We start from the raw sequence: 21,624 nt of genomic DNA, 5'->3' as shown, positions 1-21,624 counted from the left end.
AGACTATGCGTAGAATGTGGCGGTAACCTAAGAGCAAGAGAGTTCAACACAGCTGAGGACATTTGCTGTGACCAGGAGGCGAGGGGGCTGGGAAGGGCACGGAGGCACGATGTAAAGGCCATGCTGCTTTTGCTTTGCTTGGGGGATGGAACCCAGGGCCTCGCACTGAGCTGCATCCCCGGCTCTTTTTTTTTTTTTTTTTTTTTTTTGAGACAGGTCTCTTGAGTGTCATAGATCTTTTCTCTGATTGCTGAGACAAAATACCTGATGCCCAAAATTGAGAAAGGAAAGAAAAGAAAGGAAAAGTTTGTGAGGTTTCTGTTCATACTCAGCTGGCTGCAAGGCAGGGTGGCACATGGCAGAGGGCAGCCATTCACTGCCTTGGAAAATAGCCAGAGCAAAAGGGGCGGATCAGCAGAGAGCAAGCCTCGTGCCCTCCCTTCTGTTGCATGCAGGCCCCGCCCAGGGCGGGTGTACCCTCACACCCAGAGCCCAGCGTGGGTCAGTCACACACTCTAGAAGCCCGCCGCATGGCTGCATGAGGGTTTAGGGGGACATCGAGACACAAACCATAACGCTGAGTCACCCCCGTCTCAAACTTGTGAGCCTCCCAGGCAGCTGAGCTCTTAAATAGGGTGGTGGGTACATGGGTGAGAGTTTTTGTCATATAATTTTTATAGCCTACATACTTTATAATACTATTTTTATATCTATTCAGTATAAAACTATTAAAATATTGGAAGTAGCATTTTTCAGTTTCTCATAAAGAGCTTGACAATGAAAAGGAGAGAATTAAGGTAGAACTCCTCCGGGCCCAGAAGTCCAACTGTGGAGCTGTTCCTAGGATCCGAGCTATAGACATGCGTTCATACGCAAGGAGGCCGAGACCTGAAGGAAGAGGAAGGACTGGTGGCAGGGATGGCGACAGCAGGAGCCAGGCTGGACGGCGAGGGAAGTGTAGCCCGGGCAAGGCAGATAGACCTGATCAGGGAGAGTAGGGCGGAAAGGAAACGCAGGCTGCAGGGTCAGGAATGGAGGCTGCGGTGAAAGCACAGCTCCAGCCTCAGTTGTCCCAGGAGAGTAGACTGATTTCCCCAGGCAGCGTTTCTCAACATTCATTCATTCGTTCATTCATTCATTCATTTATTTGGTACAGGGTCTTGCTACGCAGCTCGGGCTCCTAGTGAACCTGTCTCCCAGTAATCCCTCCTGCTGGGATTACAGGCGTGCACCACTATGCCTGGTTTCAGTGGCCGACACCACACAGCGCTGACACGGCATGCAGTACTTGGGATCAAACCCAGGTCCTTGCACTTGCCAGGCAGGCTCTTAGACCACTGCACTATCTCCCCAGCCTCTCAACCTTTCTAATGCCACAGCAGACATAGGAAGTTAAGCGTGGCAGGACGGCGCACCAGGTGTCAGACAGGCTGAGAGCAGAAGGTCCCTGGACACAGCTGCGGTGCATTTGCGGTGCACTCGCAGGGAGGTTCTGACCTAGGGCTGTGCTACTTAAACTGCTTTTGGCATCATCATGCTGTGAAGGGGGCATTTCAGACATTGTCCCCTGACTATCCCCACCCATGAGATACTAAACTGACAGATGTACCATTTGTGCAGTAGGAAAACTACATGTGCACTGAGGTGTATGACCCGTGTGTGCGATGTGTGTAGAGAGATGCTCGTGGGCTGTTTATGGAGACGTGCCCTTACGCACACATGCATGCTCACTAGGGAGACCCAGGGACCTGGCCAGTCGCCTGCCTTGGTAGGGGTGTGCAGGGGTGCTGGAGACGGTGACACGAGTGACAGGCTGGGGTGAGTGTCCCTGCTTCCACTTATGTGAAAGGATCTTTGCTGGGAGGAGCTCTGCATGTTTCTTATGAAAAATTATGGAAAACTGGAATATGTGTCTCCCAACATCCTTGCATTTCTTGAAACTAAAATAAATTTGGGTTAGGATCAGGGTGGATTGTAAGAACTGCTTTTTAAGAACATGAACTTTAACTTTGGGTTTCTTTGGATATGTGCAGAAGAATTCTTGACATGATTTAGCATACATCCTGTGCTGTGCATGCTAAACATTTACTGGGAACATATTTCTAAATTTAACAAAACATAAATTTGAATTTTAAATGGTCCCTAGATGAACTTGCTAATAATTTCTTGTATCAAATGTTGTTATTATCAACTGAGATTATGCTCGCAGAAGATACCTAGAATTAGGTTCTGTGGGTACTCAGAAATGTCACCAATTAGTATATTGACAAGCTGTTTTTACTAATGTTTTTAATTTATGTGAGATTATCTTTAGATGTTCTCCACCAGCTCTAATAATCCAATTAGTCTCTGAAAAAATTTCAGTAATTTAAAAGAAAGGCTAATAATAAGCTCTTAATAGAAACAGTATATATTATGATAGCAAGGAAGCATTTTTGACATCAAAGGAAACTACTCAAAGGTAATCATTTTGCAGTAGTTTGAAACTATAACCAGCAATCATGATGAGACCATGAGAGGTTGGACTTTAATTAGTCCCTTCACTAATTACGTTGTTTACTCTAACATGTTACTCATTTTATCTGGAGAAGTTTTCCTAGTATCTGTCTCTGAAGTCTGTATTAATTTCATTTTTCATTTGGTGTGCTTGTTACCAGTTAGGTCCCTGGACCACATGTGCAGCAGGTGAGAGGACAGGGAGGAGGATGGGGTGCTATCTTTGAAGGTCCTTTTCTTATGCTAATCTGTTATATAAAAGCAGTTTTATAAAGTTCAGCCACCAAATTTGTGTGTTTTCAAAGGGAGCTGCACATGATCACCAGTAGGTTTTTCTTTTAAACCCGATCCAGGGGAAGCCACAGCCACAGTAGGTAGTCTCAGGCCTGCCAGAGCACGCACATTGTGTTCACACGGAAGCAGCACACAGCTAACCAGCACCATATGGGACCTCAGCCCAGGCTGCCGAGTGAGGGGCGCCAGGGGGCCATGGGGGTGCGTTCCTGTGGGAAGAAGCTGGGGCTGAGGGGTGGCTCTGAGCGCAGTCTTTGCTTTGCATTAAGTACACTTGTATTTTTCCAGTGTGAATTACTTTTCTGCTCATAACTCAGTATAAGTATTTTAAGTTCTATATTCCCTCTTACTATGGGTCCATGGGCATGTGTATTTTTACATAACTGTAAATTTTCAAGCAATTATATAGCCTGGTGTGTGTGTGTGTGTGTGTGTGTGTGTCTGTGTGTATGTCTGTGTGTATGTCTGTGTGTATGTCTGTGTGTATGTCTGTGTGTCTGTTTGTGTAGGCTGGCCTCAAACTAACAAGGATCCTCTTCCCTCAGCCTCCTGAGTGCTGGGATCACAGGTTTATGCTACCATGCCTGGATTAGCCTAATATTTTTAACTAAGCATTTTATTTATTTATTCTAGTACATATTTGCTGTACATGTTTACATTCCCTATGTGGAACTGATAATGTACATAAAATATCTTTTTTATATATATTTGGTACAGGGTCTCACTATGCAGCTGACTCATAGTGATCCTCCTGTTCTCAGTCTTCCTGTGCTGGGATTAAACAGGCATGTGACACCACACCCTGACTTGATGGCTGGCTCAGCGCACCTGGGAGTGGCGCTGGCGTACCATGTGGTGCCAAGGATCAAACTGCAGTCCCTGCACTTGCCTAAGCAGGCACTTAGTCCACTGAGCTAGCTGGCTGGCCCGTATAAGACATCTTAATTCTTATTTTCATCTACTTCTCTGTATCACCCATCTCTTGATCCCCTTCCTGTTTGAGAAACATCTCTCCCTCAAGTACAGTTTTTTTTGTTTTTGTTTTTGTTTTTTTGTGGTACTGGGGATTGAACTCAGGACCTTGTGCTTGCCAGGCAGGCACTTATTCTACTGAGCTGACCCCCAGCCCCCTTAAGTACAGTTCTTAACATTAGTTTCTTTTCCTTTCAGGCACTGTGAACAGAAATGCGCAGATGATTACGTGGCTTTTTTTCTCTACCCCATTTTCTCCCTTGCTGGTTTGCCCATAACTTTCTGAATATGTATAGTGTATCAAATATTCTTTCCTCATTCAGTTTCTATGATATATTAATTTCCTTTACACTAAAGGAATGAGTTCCTGGCTTTGTTTGTGTACTGTAATCAGATGAGTACCAGTTTATGTCAGTTATTCAAAAAATATGTAAATTGAAAAGCAACAGAGTCCTCAGGCATCCTTTGACCAGTGAATTCTCCATCATGTTAAGTGTGAGGACCTAGTTAGGACACAGCAAGTCAGAAGCATACTGTTTGTGTAAATGCTGGTTAACATTCGTTGAGCCTGTACTGTGTGCACTGTTTTTGATGCATGCATTACTTTGTGCAGTTCTCTCAGCGTCCTTGTCGGGTGGCTGTAAGTGACCCTCACTTTCATATGAGGAAATAGCAGCCCCAGAGAACTTACCTGCCACCTTCCTAACAAGTGGCGGAGGCCATGGTGGTGCCCCTGTGGAGGGAGCCAGCGTCAGGACTCTGTAGAGAACAGAGCTTGCATTCATGACTGGGGTTCTCCCACCTCAGCAGTGTGACTTTTAAACACAGTTTTAAAGACATTTATTTTCCTTTAGAAAATTTTCCAGAACTCTGTGGGATGCATTTTAAAAACATTTTTATGATGAAGTACATTTTAAATTATCCTGAACGGTTGCTTTTAATGAATTTTTTATTTACCAAATGACGTGATGAGGAAATTGTGAAGCTACATTTAGTTTAAAATAAAGTCATTACAATTTTAGTTTTAAAAATGTGACATTTAAAATGCTTTATTTTTAGTGTATTGGCACAAAAAGAGATCACTTTCTTGGCTCTGGAGGGGAGAGTTCATGCTTTTCTCATTTCTTTCCAAATTTTTTCTGTGATTAAAAATCACCTTTTTAAAATTCAGTCAATGCCAACACTTCGTAAGGTCGCTGGCAGTGTAAAGGCAACGTAGCTGACCTTGAGCAAGTTGCCACTTCTGTTCCTGGGTGTAACCCTCATCCGTACCTCAGGGGAAACCCTCAGACGGGGAGGCTGCCGTGGCCTGCTTTCTGTGCGGCAGTTGTACTTGTGGTCAGGCCCCGAAATCACCTCCTGCGTTGTCACGGGAAGAGCCAGTCACCCAGCAACAGCAGGTAACTCTTTCCCAGCAGTAGCAAAAGCAAACACGGAAGTGAGCAGTCTTGCGTCATTGTTCAGGAAGGAGACTCTAGTGTTTTCAGGAAACTTGGGTCTCAGTTAGGTGGCAGTGCTGGTCAAAGGACTGCCACCGTCTGGTCTTTTCCAGTAATCAGATCCTTGGAGTTTCAGTGCCTAATTCAGACCCCCTGCCGGTTTGCCCGCTTAACTATTCCTGAACAGACATCACTGCCTAGGAGACACGTGCACATAGTGACACGCTAGTCACCAGTAGGCCTCATGCACTCCAGCAGATAGGCTTATATCTCCTGGTGCTGCCGCAGCTGGCTTGACACGCGGGCACGTGCTGTGGCATTCACACAGGGACAGAATTGCCTAACAGCCCCCTAGTCAAGTGATGCAGGAGTGGATGTGCTCACTGTGATTCCAGTTGAGTCCTGGACTTGAGACATATAAGTGGCCTGTTGTATTTGAAAAATTGCTTACTATCACTAATCTTAAGAGAATGCAAATCCCAAGTACAAAGGTTAACTCTTCATTCTGGCAAAGATATGGGACCCAGGGAATCCTTGCGCACTCAGTGGGACTGTGTATCAGCACAGCCTTTGTGGAGAGCACTATGAAGGATCCTAAAATGTATGTGTTTATTATTGAGTATATGTACCCAAAGGTAAGGAGACCAGCAGAGGTGTCTGCACGCTGTGTTTATTACAGCCTTACTAACAGGAACGAGGAAATGGAGATGGCCTGAGTTCCTGTGAGCAGATGAATAGATGAAGATGGAATGCTGTGCAGACACAAAAGGGGTCTGGGCTGTCATCATGGCCACATGGGCTGCCCTGGAGTGAAACAGGAGGCTTAGAGAGACACGGGCCACGGCCCCCACTCCCGTGTGGAATCTACAGTTGACCTCAAGGGTTGAGGGGCTAGTGGTGGCTGCCAGAACCCGGAGAGAGGAGGGAAGGAAGTGCGTAGGTGCGTGCTATTAGAGCCACTCGGAGTAAGAGTTCAGGGGAGCTCTTGAGCAGTGAGGTGACAATAGATAACTCTTACGTAATTTTAAAGACCAGATGAGAAGACATGGTTTGAAAATAAATCAGGAAGACTTCAGCTAAACTATAAAAAAGAGATTCTAAGCATCAGAGAACAGTTATGGAGGGCCGGAGAGATGGCTCAGTAGAGTAAGCACTTCCCTGACAAGTGCAAGGGTCTGAGTTCAATCCCCGGTTCCACCAAAAAAAAAAGAAAAAAGAACAGGTGTGGAATTTCCATCCCTGGAGATCTTCAAGTACGCTATTATTTGTCCTGTATATCTTGGAATATTTCTTGCTAGACAAATACTTTTCAAGTTCTGAGATTGAATCAGTGTATATTTACAAATCTGTTTTCATATGCTTATGCATATGAATATGTGGCATAATATTTGAAAATGTTGCTTTAAATGTTATTAAATTCTAATTCTAAATTTAAAAAACTACAAAGGATTTTAAATGTTTTCAGTACAAAGAAGTGTTTGAGGAAGTGGGCATTGTGAAATTTAGCAATTTCAGCATTATATGACATCCATTCATCCATGGATGGACATTTTTTCATGTATGTTCATTAAAGAAATTGGCCAGTAATTGTCTGTCACAGTTCATTGGTTTCTTGTTTTAGAATCTGAGTAATGGTGGCTTCCAGGAATGACTTTGAGAGTACTCCTTCTTTTGCAGTTTTATTAGAGTTTAGTATTAAATCTTCCTTAAAGTTCTGCAGAATTAAGCAGTGAACCTAACAGCACCTGGGCTTTTCTTAGGTGGTGGCTTTTTGTTTTGTTTTTTATCAATTCAGTCTCGTCTGATAACTGATTATTCATGGTTTTTATGACTTTTGGTTCAGTTTTGGTAGTTCATAAGTATCTAGAAATCTATCCATTTCTTCTGAATTCTCCGTTCTTTTAGCATACAAATTCTCAAAATAGTTACTAATAATCTTCTGAATTTTGGAAAAGTCTTTTTATTTCTAAGTATACTAATTTGGTTCTTTTCTTGGCAAGATTGGCTAAGAGTTTGTCTATTTTATTTGTTCTTTTGAAACACCAGCTTAATTCATTGATTTTTTTTTTTTTTTTTTTTTTTAGATCTCCATTGATTTCTTGTACTGACTTTGGGTTTGGACTGTTCTTGTTTGTCCAGGGCCTTGAATTCCATCTCTAGGTTACTTGTTTGGGCTCACTTTTTTGGACGCAGCAGTTCCCACTGCTTTCCTTCTCAGTGCTTCCCGTGTGTCCCACAGGTTCTGGCATGTTGTGCTGGCATTATCATGGGATTCTTGGAACTGATTCCTTTTTTGATTCCTTCTATTATTCACAAGTGTATTGTTTAATTTCCATGTATTTGCGTAATGTCTGTAGTTTCTTTTGTCACTAATTTGTAGTTTCAGTGTGCTGGGACCTGACCCTGTACTTGGTATAGCATCGTTTTGTGGCCCTTACTTGGCAGGCTTTATTGGCTGCTTATTGTGGACAAAGTGCCATGTGCTGCTGAGAGATGTGTGCACTCTGTAGTTGGGTGAGACACAGTGTAGACGCCGTCAGGCCCGTTTGTTCCAGTGTGTGGTTCAACTCTGATATTACTTTGTTGGCTTTTGTCTAGTTGATCTGTTTCTGATGTGGGGTACTGCGGGCCCTCATGACAGTTGTGTTGATGTCTGTCTGATCTTTTATGTCCAGTAGTACTTGTTTTATAAAGTTGAGTGCATCATTTTTCAGTGCATATATGTTTATAATGGTTACTCCTTCTGTTGGTTGTTCTCTTAACCAATGTATAGTAACCTTCTTTGTTTCTTCTTAAGATAGCTATGCCTGTTTGTTTTCTGTTTCACATTGCATGAGATATTATTTTCCATCCTTTGATTTTTAATCTGTGAATTTCTTTTTTTTGTTTTTAAAAAGATATTTATTTATTTAGTACAGGGTCTCACTCCGCAGCTTGAACTCATAGTGATCCGTCTGTCTTTCCAGCCCAGTCTGTGAGTTACTTTTTGGGTTAAATATGTTCCTTGTATATAGCACACCACTAGATTTAACCTTGATCCATTTTACCAATCTGTATCTTTTGATTGGGGAACTGGGACCATTCACATTGAGAGTTACTTCTGAGATACTGATTTATTTCTATAATTGCCTTATTTTCCTATTGTTGGTTCCCACTTTCCCTTCTACTTAACTGCTCACCCTACCTGGTGTATTCATTCCGTTAGACCTTTGGGGATTGTTGCTTCATTGTTTGGTATCCTTGAGAATTTTTTTAGAGTACTGGCTTGGTGGTAATGAATTCTTTAGGTGCCCTTTGTCATGGAAATATCTTATTTCTCCATCAGTTTTGAGAGACAGGTTTGCAAGGATATATCAGTCTAGGTTGTAGCTAGCTTTCTTTTAGGGCTTGAAAGAGTTCACTCCAAGCTCTGTTCGCGTCTAAAGTTAGCATGGAGAAGACTGCTGCAACTGTGGTGGGCTGTCCCTTGTGAGTGATCTGTTCCTGGTGTCCAGTGATCTTTAAGGTTCCGTTGTATGTTGGACTGCGGGATTTTAACCTGCTGTCCTGGGAGGTTCTTTTCTGACAGTGGCTATTTGGGGTTCTCTGCTGTGCAGCACAGCTCTACTGGTAACACTGAACTGGCCTTGCCTTTCTAGGAAAAGCCAATTTTGCTGTGAAGTATTATGCATTTAGCATTTTGCTGGATTTGATTTGTTAATAGTATTTAAGTTTTTCATGATACTTATATAATGCCCTTTAAATACCAGCATCATCTGCAGTGGTGACTTTCATTCTTGATATTGGAATCAGAATCTCTCTCTCTCTTTCTCTCTCTCTCTCTCTCTCTCTCTCTCTCTCTCTCTCTCCCCCCTTTATTCAAAGAATCAGCTTCTCGTTTCATTTATTTTCTCTATTGTGGTTTTTTCATTGATTTATGTTCTTATGCTGGTTCTTCCTTCTTTTTGCTTTTAGTGTAATTTTTTCTTTTTTCTAAATTCCCAACATGGGAACTTTAGACTGTTGAGTCTTCTTTTCTGATGTATTTAATATCCTGAATGTAGAAGTACTGCTTTATGTTCCACTCACATATTTCAGTGTGTTGTTTTCATTTTCATCAAGCTGACCTATATTTTCTATATTCTCTAATAGATTCTTCTTTGACCTATAAGTTATTTAGAAGTATACTATCTGCTGTCTAAATATTTGAAGAAATCTCCAAATCTATCTTTGTTCTATTGTGACCAGAAAGCATACATTGCATATTTTAAACATTTCAAGTTAATTGAGACTGATCTTAGGACTTCCGCGTGGTCTGTCTTCATTATAGCTTCATCAGCATTCCATATGTAAACTCATAGTGAATGTGATGCTGTTTTGGGTGGGAAGTTCTATAAATGTCATTTATAGGAGAGAGCTCCCCAGATCGGGCTAGCTGGTAGTATTATTAGGGTTCATGTAATTGTTGATTTTTAAGAAGGAAGTGTAGCCTCTCAGGGATGGCAAAGTCTGGATACAGATACAGCCTTGTCTGGCTTTGCTTTCGTTCTTACATGTTTATGCTGTAATGTAGGAGCCATTTGTAGGTGTGTCTGTCTTAGGACCACTGTGTCTTTTCCCTGAGTAGGCGACCTTTGCAAGTGGTGTTCAGCATCCCCTTTTCCCCTTGATACTGTTCTCTGCTAATGTCTCCCTGATACTGATTGCTACTTCGGTTTTCTCTTCATTAACACTTGGATGGTATATGTATTTTCATATTTTTATTTTTAACATACTTAGGTTCCCATGTTTTGATATGTGCTATATGGTTTTTCCTCTGATCCTTTAACGTAGTAACCATAATTATTGTAAAGGCCTTATCAAATAATAGCAACAACTGAATTATCTCTGGGTCTGGTTTCTTCAAACCTACAATAACTGTTTTCTTTTTGGCTTTTTATTGTCTTGAAAATTTTTTTTGGAAGTTGGTCAATATTATTTATGCTACAAATGGGCAGTTCTTTTCTCCTACTTTCTACTAGTATGGAGGATCGAGTTGTTCTGAGCCTTAGTTGAGTTAGCCTTACCCTCGCTATGCGCCGACTCCCGACTTCCTCCTCATGGCAGCGGCTGCCCCATTCTGTGTGTGTTCTCGTCATGCAGGGCCTCCGTGCCTGTGTTCTCGCTCTCCTTCTGCATGTGCTGCTCAGTACAGCCTGTAGAGTGGGGTTTGGGATTCCCTTGCCCCATCCTCAGCCTTGGATGGTCTGTGTGCCTGGTCTTGAGGGCTGGCGCGCTCATTGCGCTCCTGTCCTGCCCAGAGGAAGGCCGATGTCACCCCTAGCAGTGAACAACCTTTGCTCTCGTTCTTCCTGCTGTGGCCACTGGTCTTTGCCCAGAGTGTCCTGCATTCCCCAGACCCCTTTCCTCTAGGGACCGCGGCTTCTGTAGCCAGGCCCACTGGGAATGGCCAGGGGTCTGTTCTCGTTAGGTTCGGAAACACCAACAGCTTGTTCCCTGCTTAGCACTCTGGCTGTGGTCATGATTTTTTTTTTTAACTGCCTACATGGTCTGCTTTCCTATTAGACAGTTAGTCAGTCTTGAAAATCAATGAACGAATCTTTGTGAAGAGTGAATTTGTGCTTTTGGAATGTCACAATGCTGGGTGCACTGACATTTTAGAAGCACTCTATTTTGCTTTATTGACCCAGAAGGTAACATAAAGACACTCACCTTTGGCTGAAGTTATGTGAGTTGTTTACAGTATGAGGCTAACTCCCATCTATTTCCTAATGTTTTAGGCATCGGTGGTAATTTGGTGGCCATTCAGGCGAGCAGGATTTCTACCTACCTCCACTTGCACAGCACCCCAGGAGAGCTGCCTGAGGACCCCAAAGGTTGTTATTACCCATTCAAGACTTTCTTTGGTCCAGGTACGTGCTTGGGACTTGTGCATGTTGTTTTAATCAGAGCCGTTGCTCTTACAGACTATAGACAGACAGCACTCGCTGTATTCAGATTTTATATGCACAGCTTTTCTATTTGAGAGCTAATCGCAGGGAGTAGCTCTTCACCCATGTCAGTTCTGCAGTGAGCGTGGATCTTTGTACGATTCTTCTCTTTCATCCCTCTCTCCGGGAGGTCTTGCTTTATAGGTCAGGGAAGAATAACCTAATGCACACACAAACACATTGCTAGGTGGCTTGGGGAGAGAGATGTACTCCTTTTCCTATGTTAACCTTTTTGGCCATTCTTTTTAACTTTCCCTTCAGTCCTGGGGGTTGTGCGCCAGGCCTTGAGCCAGCTGCTTCCCCAGCACGCCGCCCTTTAGTTTGAGAGTCTCTGGGTTGCGGTGCTGCTCCTGTCAGCCTCCCGCTCCAGGCCCGGAGTCTTATTGCACTTCCTACATGGAAGTGTTGGACCTAAACATGTGGATGCAGGGTACATGAGCTGGAAGACCGGTGCATCATTTCTGTCAGTCAAGCATGTGACTGAGAGACATAATTTTAAATTTCATAACTCTTGTCCCTTTTTTTCTATGATGAAAGTGAAATGTAATTGCTGATTTTTGAATGAAGATCAAAAATGTTCAGCTTTCATTAAAACATTTCAGTACTTTAAAAACTTTGTATTTTCTCTCCTCTTTTTATGATTAATATTAAAGTCAAGTTCTTTTTTTTTAATGTATTTAGTACAAGGTCTACAGTGACTCACTATACAGATCAGACTTGTAGTGATTCTCCTGTTTTCGGCCTCCCAAGGGCTGGGATAATAGGCACATGCCACCACTCCCAGTCCCGGTCGCCACCTCAGCGTGCCTGCAGGGTGGAGCCAGCACGACCCAGGGACCGAATCTAGTCCCTGTGTCTGCCTAAGCAGGTGCTTTAATCCCCTGAGCTAGCCGACCAGCCCCATAGCAAGTTTTATCATTCATCTTTCTTTCTTTCTTTCTTTCTTTCTTTCTTTCTTTCTTTCTTTCTTTCTTTCTTTATTTATTTTTGGCCATCTCAGCCTGCCCTGAGGGTGGGGCTGCTGTGGCTTATGGTGCCGGGGATTGAACTGCAGTCCCCTGCAGCTACCTAAGCTTGCCTAAGCAGGCACTTTAGACTGCTGAGCTATCTCGCCGGCCCCCGCCTTTCACTGAATGACATGTGCCACATAGGGAGAATTTCAAAGAATTATGTGAATTGTGGATAATTGCAACTTATTTTAGCAATTGAACTTTGTGGGATAGATCAACGATAGAGTAATCCTCAAATCTTAACACTGATGTATTATGAGCCAAAATAGGCTTTTTTTTTAAGGCTTCCACATTTTTTGTTGCAGGGGTAAATAATAAATCTGCCCAGGTTCTCCTGCTTTTGGTGATTCCTGGACATCTGATTTTCCTCTACACCATTCACCTGATGAAGAGCGGCCACACTTCGCTCACAGTGATCTTTGTTGTCGTGTTCTTGTTTGCTGCTGTGCTACAGGTAAGCGTAAAACCCCTTGGAATTTTTCCTTTTTGCGGAGTGCTGTAAAACTGTGGCTCTGTGCACCAAAGGCACGTGGAGAGGCAGCGCTGCACCTGCTGCACCCCCAAGATGCCTCGGCGCCTTCCTGGCGGCTGGAATGGAGACCATCACGTGGGAGCGCTTGCCCTGCAGCGTGCACTTTGTGTTTCCCATTTCCGGGATGGCCTGTCTTTCCTGTTTTGGCTCTTGTTTTACAATAAAGTTAAGGCCGAAGAGATTCTTAAGAAAGAGGGCATGGCAATAAATATTTAAGCCTTTGTATGTTATGAAACATTCCCTCCTCTCAGTAGGTTGATTTAGTATAACATTCCGTTTTGGGGATGTTTTGTAGTTTTGGTTTGATTTTGGTTTTGACACAAGATCTCACAGTGTTGTGCAGGTTGGCTTCAAACTGATCGTGATCCTTCTGCCTCACTAAGCCTGGAATAAAATTCTGTTTCTTTTAGAATTTTGAAGAACAAAAAGTTTTATTGTTACTTCACTTTTGTGTTACCATGACAGTCAGAGACCATTCTCTTTACTTTTTTTTTTTTTTTGGAACCAGGGATTGAACTCAGGCCCTTGCGCCTGCCAGGGAAGCACTTATTCTACTGAGCCATCTCCCCAGCCCCATTCTCTTTACTGACCCATTGTATGTAACTTCTTTCATGTCTTAGAAGCTTGTAAGAACTCTTTTTGTGTGTTTTCCTTAAATTTCATGTAATGTTCCCAGCAGTTTCTTAAATTTCATGTTACTGTACCCCATATGCATGTATTTGGTTTGTTTTTTTTTGACTTCATCAATCTTAAAACTCATGTTCTTCACTTTTAGAGACATTTCTTGGAATTTTAAAATACAATCTTCTCTCCTTTCTTTCTGGAATATTGTTTGGTTCTTGAATCTCTTGCATTAAATTTCCTGTCTTTCTTATTTAATATTTCTTTATCTCTATTTCTCATTTATTTCTACCCTTCTAAATAGTTTCTCTGTGGTGTGAAAGGCTTTTAATTTTAAAATTAAAATTGCTTTTACTTTTAAATGTGTGATCAATATAGTACATGTTCAGATATTTAAAATTAAATACTACTAGGGCCAGCCAGATAGCGGAGCGGATCGAAGTGCCTGCTTAGGCCGCCACAGCAGCAAGGGTTCACTCCCTGGCCTGCTGTGCTGGCCCCACCCCAGGGCACACCGAGATGGTGATTGAGGCTGGGCGTGGCGGCATGTGCCTGCAATCCCAGGGCTTGGGAGACTCGTTAACAGGAAGACTCACTACAAGTCCAATCTCTGTAGTGAGACCCTGTGGACCCTGTATGAAATACATTAAAAAATAAATAATTAACTTAATTAAATACTGCTAAAAAGTTCTTTTTTTTTTTTTAATTCCATGCCTCAGAGATAATCACTTTGAAATAGTTTAGCTGTAAGCTTTAAAGCAACGTTCCTTAACTTCAAGTTCATGATTCATCTTTTAGTTTTTGCTACTAAAAATTAACCTGGTGATTTTATGTTTGATTTTTCCCGTGTAGTATATCATGACTTTTTGCTAGTTTGATTGCAAATGTGCATGTTATTAGGCCTGTGTAAACATCATGTAGAGGCAGTTACTTTACTGCCCCTGTAGTTCTGTGCTTTGTGTTTCCTTTTTCGTGGCATTATTATTTTCCATAAACCTGTCCTTAATTTTTCCAACCGTTACAACTTTTGAGTTCTTGGTCATGACTTCCTGCTACATTTTGTAGGTTTGGTGCCTTCTGCAGTGAGAAATCCTGATCTTTTGAGATGGATTAATATTCTTAGACTGGGTGTGGTGGTGTGCACCTGTAATCCCATCTCTGGGAGGCTGAACGCAGGCGGATCACTACGAGTCCAATCTATGTAGTGAGACCCTGCAGACCTTGTAGACCCTGTCCTAAAATACGAAAATAACTAAATAAATAAAACAATTCTTGAAGAGACTGCATTGAGTTTGGCCTTAAAGTGTTGTGACATTTAGTAATGCAACTAAAGAGTCGGTATTTGGACCTGATTCCAGGAAGAAAGCTGCACTGATGGTAGAGATAGCGATGAAATTAGTCGGCAGTTACAGTGTTTCCTGCATGCTGAGCACTGTTCCAAAGACTTCCCGTGCGTCAGTTCACTTCATTTTCATGAAATGCCGGGAGAGTTTTGTCGTCCCCCCACCCCCACCCCCGCTTAGCAGTGCTGCGGACCAAACTCAGAGCCTTGCCCATGTCAGACACTTGGTCACTGAGCTAGTTAAGCTCTACAGCTTGAGCAGGTAATGCCAGGGTGATGTGATGCAAAGGCGGGGTACCAGGCACTTGCAGAGTGCACAGGAAAATGCAACTCACTTCGTCTGGGGAGCAGGCTTGTCTGCTGCTCAGGAGAGCTCAAATGTATCTCCAGCACTAGTTCACCGCTGGCCACTCTTATGATGGTACATGTATGGGCATTTATTGCCGCTTACATTTCACTGCTCTTCTAAGTATCTTAAGAAGATGCTTTTCTCCCTCCGTGGGAAACATTCAGGGCTACACCTTTGGTCTGTTGACAAACATGCCATTTCAAGAGCAGATTCCTGTGTCTAACTGCCTCATGGGCTGTTCTGTGTATAGTTCTGTGCTACGTACTAGCATGCATCATTTCACTTGCACCAGGGAAGAATGCATGAGTAATTTTTCTGAATTTCTACAAAAATGAGATTTTAGTCTATATTCACAGTGAACTTACATACCTTTTTAAAACATCTGGCCTAGGGGCTGGGGAGATGGCTCAGTGGAATAAGCACTTCCCTGGCAAGCGCAAGGGCCTGCGTTCAATCCCTGGTTCCACCAAAAAATAAAATAAAATAAAATAAAAAATAAATAAATAAAACGTCTGGCCTAAATGCTCAACAGGGAAACTAGAAAATTAGAGTAGAAGAAGGAATAATTGTCATTTTCTTTGGGTCTCAGTTACTCCTCTGTGAAATGAGTATTTACTAAGCTGCTTTGCTTGTTGTTGTTTTTGAGACAGGATCTTCCTGATTAGTGCAGGCTGGGCTTGAACTCAGTTAAGTAGCCGGGCCCAGCCTGGCTGCAACTTGCAGCGATCGTCCTGCGTCAGCCTCCCAAGTGCTGGGATTTCAGGCATGTGCCACCACACCTAACTCTTTCATGAACTGCTTTGAAGATTAATGAGTTACTTATACAACATCTGCTTCATAGGAAGGGTTAGTGAGGCTTTTGGCCTTTAACGTGGTATGCGTTGACTGCCACATGCCAGCTCAGCAGTTTTTCTCATGTCTTGGTGATTGTTGATTTTCTTTTGTGTCTGATACAGTCTTTTTTATTTTTTTTTTAATGTGTTTATTTTTTTGGCTGAACCTGCCTGGCAAGCTCGGGGTCCTGAGTTCAATCCCTGGTACTGAAAAAAAAAAAAAAAAGAAAAAAAAATTTTAAACTAAGATCTTTTCTTTTATTTATTTATTTATTTATTTTTGTATTTTAGGGAAGGGTCTGCTGGGTGTTCAGGGTCTCACTACTAGATCAGACTCCTAGTGATCCGTCTGTTCACAGCCTCCCAAGAGCTGGGATTACAGGCATGTGCCGCCACACCCAGTCTTAATTGCTGTCTCAGCACGCAGGGGCAGGCTGGTACGGTAGGCCCAAGGATCGAACCCCCAGGCCCTGTGCCTGTTTGCGGGCACTTTAATCCACTGAGCTATTTGGCTGGCCCTTAAATTAAGATCTGAAATTTCTGATGTTAGCATAGGAGTGTTTTAGAGCAAAGTGTTAATTTTGGTCCTATGACTGTTTCTTAATTCAAGTAAAAAGTCAGCTTGAGTTTGAAATTGTTTGGGATTTGGATTGTATTTTCTCTTGGTATGTAGTATCTCCTTATAAAAAAACTTGTTAAAATTTAAAGACTTGTCTACGTGCAAGGTTTGTTCTCTGGTCACTTGTCTCCTGCCTTTGACGGACTGAGGAGAAAGAACCCACTAAAATACTCCTGTGACACCTATTATCTTTTTCGCTTGCTGCTCAGCAGAACTCTCAAGTAATGCCATAGTTGTGAACTAAGTGGTCCTGCTTGCTGACAGTGTGCGCGGCTAAAGGGCGCAGCACGGAGCGCCCTGGCCTCGCGGGCCTCTTCTGCCCCTGTCTGCAGCCCCCTCAGTGCTGGGCAGAGGCGTGGTCCCTGACAGGCAGTGGAGGCACAGGGCGCCTGTGAGCCACGCGAGCACCCCAACCGTCTCCTGAGGAAAGAAGGGGCAGCAGCGCATCTTGGTTGAATTTCCTACTCAGTTTAAAGCTGCTTCAGGCTTCCCTTTGTGTTAGAAATCCTAGCTGTGCGTCGCTTGTCTGGGAAAAGACAAAAGCATCAGTTTGGACGCTGGACCTCAGGGGGAGCCTGCACCTGGACCTGGAGAGCGGAGGCAAGCGCCCGGCTGGGTGGCCGGCGCTCCATGCACGTGGTGTTATTTTCTAATCCGCTATTGTTTCACTCATCTCATTAAAACCAAGTCCCTTTTCTACTGTTGTAATTATCCTTTTGTTATGATGATTATAGGTGCATTTGGAATGTATTAATATTTCCTTGTATAAAATACTTAAGTGGCAAAAGAAAAATGAGACTTTTTTAGTCCTCAGTGCCTATTGAATTCCAACAAAGTGTGTGTTCTTTGGTAAACAATGACTTGAAATAATTTCTAAATGAAAGTTTTAATTCCCTATTCTAGACATTTATTGTTTCATAAAAACTTAGATTGTTAAGAACACTGTTAAAATTCTAAGAGTACCAAATTCCATGAAAAACTTATTATGAAACTTTGGTTGCAGAAATCTTTGTTCCTAGCTGTATCTGTGTTTAGGGGCAGACAAAATAGTTCTTTAAAGTTAAAATGATGCTAAGTTCTCAGTACATAAAGTGAAAATTATAAATACCCCGACTTTATTAGGTAGTGCGTGCATCACTGTATAAAGGAATGGAAGCGCTGGCCCTGCCTGAAGGGTCTTCTCTCAGCTGTGGGTTCTACAGGCTACACGAGGCAGCTGGGGAGTTCTAGGAGTTACCTCCTCCTTCCAGAACTGTCTTCCTTTTCCAATAGTCCCAGTCAGTCAGTCTCTGCCTGTGTCTGGCTTTCATTTTGTTTTGAGACAGTCCCTCGCCGTGTGGCCTAGGCTGGCCTCAAGCTTGAGATGGTCCCGCCTCAGCCCCCAAGTGTTGGGGTTACAGGTGTGCACATCCATATCCAGCATGGCTTTTGTTCTTGAAAGATAATAGTTTTCTTTTTTCCAGAGGAAGTATCAGAATAAATATTTATAACAGCTTAAGAGATTTGAATAATTATCAAAAAATATAAAACAGCAAAATAATAATACTGTATTTTATTTTTATAATTTTTAAACAGAAATTCCTTTAGTGTTTGTTACTGCTACCTTTCAGAAAGTAATTTTTAAATTTTGGCCTTATGCACAAATTGCACTTATATTTACCAACAGATTTATATCTTGAAGAAAAAGTTTCTCAGCAAAGCCTACCATAAGCGAGCAAATCAAAGCTCCTACTAATAAAATGTAGTCACGATATTACTAATAATTTTTAGTGTTTCTGGTGGTTGGGATGCACATTTTATTCTGGATGCCCTCGAGGCTGACGTGCGGGGAGGTGCACCCTCATGCTCACAGAAGGGGCAGCCGCAGGGTCTTAGCTGTGAGGCTGCCCTGCAGGATTTGATGCTGTTAACTGTAAAGATGCAGAAGTAAATGTTTTCCACACAACAGCATATTTCCAACCTTGATTGCAGTCACATGGCACACACAGAAGGGAAGGAAGAGAGAAGGGACTCTCAGCCCCTGAGCAGGAGGGGCCGTGGCCATCATGTCTGCCGTTCCGAGGCCGATTTCCCTGCGCTGGAGTCGGCTGGGACTGCGGTGCAGCGCAGGGAGAGCTGGCACGGTTCGGCCAGGCCGCGTCAGCCTTCTGCCGCTTTGGGTGCCGGAGGCACTGCTGGCCTCCTCAGCACCCCTCTCCGATGGCATTCCTCCTGCTCATTTCTCACTCTTCTGGTGAGGGCCCTGAGCTTCTAACTCGACCCTGTCATCCTGCTCCTAAGTCTACGGCTCCGGTCCCGACTTCTGTCCTAGCTTCAGGTTGAATGGTGAGGATGCTTCGCATCACATGGCCAAGATGAGATGCTTTTCCCATGGCTTTCCCACGCCAGTGGAGCTGGTGGGCAAGAGCCAACAGTGCATCCAGTGAAGAGGGAGGGGGACAGGCGGGGACACAGCAAGGGCCCCAGCCCCAGCTCCTGACCCGTGGAGTCCCTGTGGGGTGGGGCAGCCACACTCCCAAGACTCCTGGCACCGCTGGTACCTGACCCTCGCCAGACATCCCTGCTACATCTTTTTTTTTTGGTGGGGGGGTGGGACTGGGGACTGAACTCAGGCCCTTGTGCTTGCCAGGCAAGCGCTTATTCTACTGAGCCATCTCCCTGGCCCTCCTGGCCATGTTTTCTTACTCCTGAATGTGGGAAGCTTTCTCACTCTGTGACTTCAGCCTAATCCCAGCCATGCTCTTGACTTGATTTCCTCCCTATAAAACAGGGGTGAAGGTGCTGTCATTAGGTAACCACAGAGGCCAGGGATAGAGCTGAGCAGCACAAGCGCCTCCCTGGCAAGCACAGGGTCCTGAGTTCCATTCCGAGTACAAGGAAAAAAGGAGTAAGGTAGTCATATAATTTTAATCCAGTGCAGAACCCTGCTGGAGAGAACCAGGAAGCTGTTAATAATCAGAGCGTGAATAACAAACTGTTGCTAAGTGGGCAGATGCAGAAGTACAGTGAGCCTAGGTACCACTCGCACTCTTCCTGCACTCAGATGGATTCCTGCTCCGAAGATAGTTCACACAGCAGGATTGCGCTGTATAACTGCTAATGTATATGTTAGTACTAAAGCAACCTAGTACCAGTGTGTTGATACTAAATGGCATTAAGTCAGATTGACTTTTATGGTTTGTCAAAAGAACCCAGGTTAAAAAAAGAGAGAGAGAGAGAACCCAGGTGATACATAAAATGCTGTTTTCCTGAAAATTGTATTCCAGGTTTTAAATAACATTTTGATTTGTTCTGGTTCATTCGTTTGGTCTGTGTCTGTCTGTCTGTCTCTCTCTCTCTCCTGTCTTCCTTTCTTCCTTCCTTCCTTTATTTTTTCCTGTAAGACAGGGTCTTGTTATGTTGCCCACACTCGGTCTGTTTTTCAAGTTAGAAAAAGGTCAATTTTAAATTTGTTAGCTCTGAAGCAATGCCTTTTAGGTTCCTGGGTGCACTCCGAGCGAGTGCTGCGTAGCACTCTTACCTCGGTAGTGTAGACCCGCCTCTTTTTGCCGGAATCTCATCAGTCTGCCGTTGTGCCTTTCTGAAGCAGTCACTCTGGGCCTCTTCTGAGGAAGGCCATCTGTCAGTGTGTCTTGCTCCTTCTGCAAGTCTCCATCTCGCTGCCCCCTCCTCACAGTTGTGTCAGCTGAGCCACCCTTCCCATCTACATAAGCATGAGGCCGAGGACAGGGGTGATGGGAAACAGCAAGTCGTGGCAGGGCCCTGAAGGGTCTTGCAGAGCAGACTAAGGAATCGAGCTTATTCGACAGAATGCTTCTTCCCAGCCCTCCTCCCATGCCCAGCAGACTTGACAGAGCTAGTGTGTTTCTCAAATGCCAGGGGAGATGTTCCGTTTGGGCTGGGCATGGCTTCCACCACTCACTGCAGTGTCACCTTTGAGTTGTTCTCAGAGACTTTCCTCATCCAGAAAAAGAGGCAAAGAGTAGACCTGCATTGTGGGTTGTTTTACGAATGAAATTGTCTACAGCCATACCACCTTGAATGGGCCTGATCTCAGCAGCTAAGCAGAGGCAGGCCTGGTTAGCACTTGGATGGAAGGACGAGATCAGGTAATGTGTGTGCTGTTACTGCCATTATTATTTTATTGCTTTGATCTTACCACCACCGTCTCTGGACGTGATGGTGCATGCCTGTAACCTCAGCATCTGGGATGCTGGGACAGGAGAGGCACTGAGTTGGAGAGCGGCCTGTTATCACACGTAGCTATAGATCACTGGGGCTGTGAGTCTTTTGGGGTGCTGGGAGGATCCGAACCTCTGGAGCTAACATAGAGTTCCCACCGCAATTCTGACTCCCCATTCATTCCTTGAGCCTTCCTCTGAGCAAGGAGGAGTGCACCTGCATTCCATACTGGAGGCCTGGGGGAGCCCCTGACAGCCGAGTGGGTTGATGCACCCCGCCTTGGGACGGTCCTTCATTCCTTAGAGTCTGGCTGTCCTTGCATGCAAGATGAGAATCGTGACTTCTCCTCGCAGCAGATATTTGAGTGCCTGGCACTAGTGCAGCCATCCCTTATTTAACTGGTTCTTTTTTATTTTGATGCTAACTCCACTCCTGTTCAGCTGGTGTCTCAAAGGAAAGGACTAAGGATTGGGGCGGGAGCTCTCGTAACTTACCTGATCTCGCGCACGTTCACTAACCCTTTTGCTCCTCAGGACTTGAGCGTACCAGGCTGGAAATGAAGGGCCTCTTTACTCTTCTGTGTGACTGCTTTGCAACTGTCTTGTAGTTGTTGACTGTCAGCTTGGGTGGAGGAGGTTGAAGAGAGAATGAGAAGGATGTGAAGTGAGGCCCATGGTTCCTAGAACATGTTTCTAATGGTAAAAATATCTACTTGGAGAGTTGTTGTTAGGTAGGAAGTTGAAGCAGGTGCATTTCTGAGATTCCTTTTATTTATTTTTTGACAACTCATACAGAATTTTACTTAACAAAGTAATGTGAATTTCACAGTATTTGTTGTAATACATGGTATTGTCTTACAACCAGCTATTCATATTACTGGATATATATACATATAATTGGAAGAAGAAAAAACTGGAGCAATGTATAAGAAGTTAAGAAAAGAAAAAGTACAAACAATTGAAAAAA

General features: G+C 43.7%; 1 protein-coding gene across 1 annotated transcript in view; it reads left to right on the top strand.

Annotated features, from left to right (window-relative positions):
* Slc41a2 (solute carrier family 41 member 2) overlaps nt 1–21,624 on the top strand; it is an 83,778-nt gene that overhangs the window by 54,431 nt on the left and 7,723 nt on the right. The window contains exons 9-10 of the mRNA XM_023718221.1: nt 10,961–11,092; nt 12,486–12,634. Coding sequence (XP_023573989.1) covers nt 10,961–11,092; nt 12,486–12,634 — 281 coding nt within the window. The remainder of the gene's footprint in view (nt 1–10,960; nt 11,093–12,485; nt 12,635–21,624) is intronic.

This window comes from Octodon degus, unplaced genomic scaffold, assembly GCF_000260255.1.
Source record: "Octodon degus isolate 3935 unplaced genomic scaffold, OctDeg1.0 scaffold00004, whole genome shotgun sequence".
Classification (NCBI taxonomy): Eukaryota; Metazoa; Chordata; class Mammalia; order Rodentia; family Octodontidae; genus Octodon; species Octodon degus.
The sequence above is the reverse complement of the archived record's forward strand: the minus strand, read 5'-3'. Positions and strand labels throughout refer to the sequence as shown.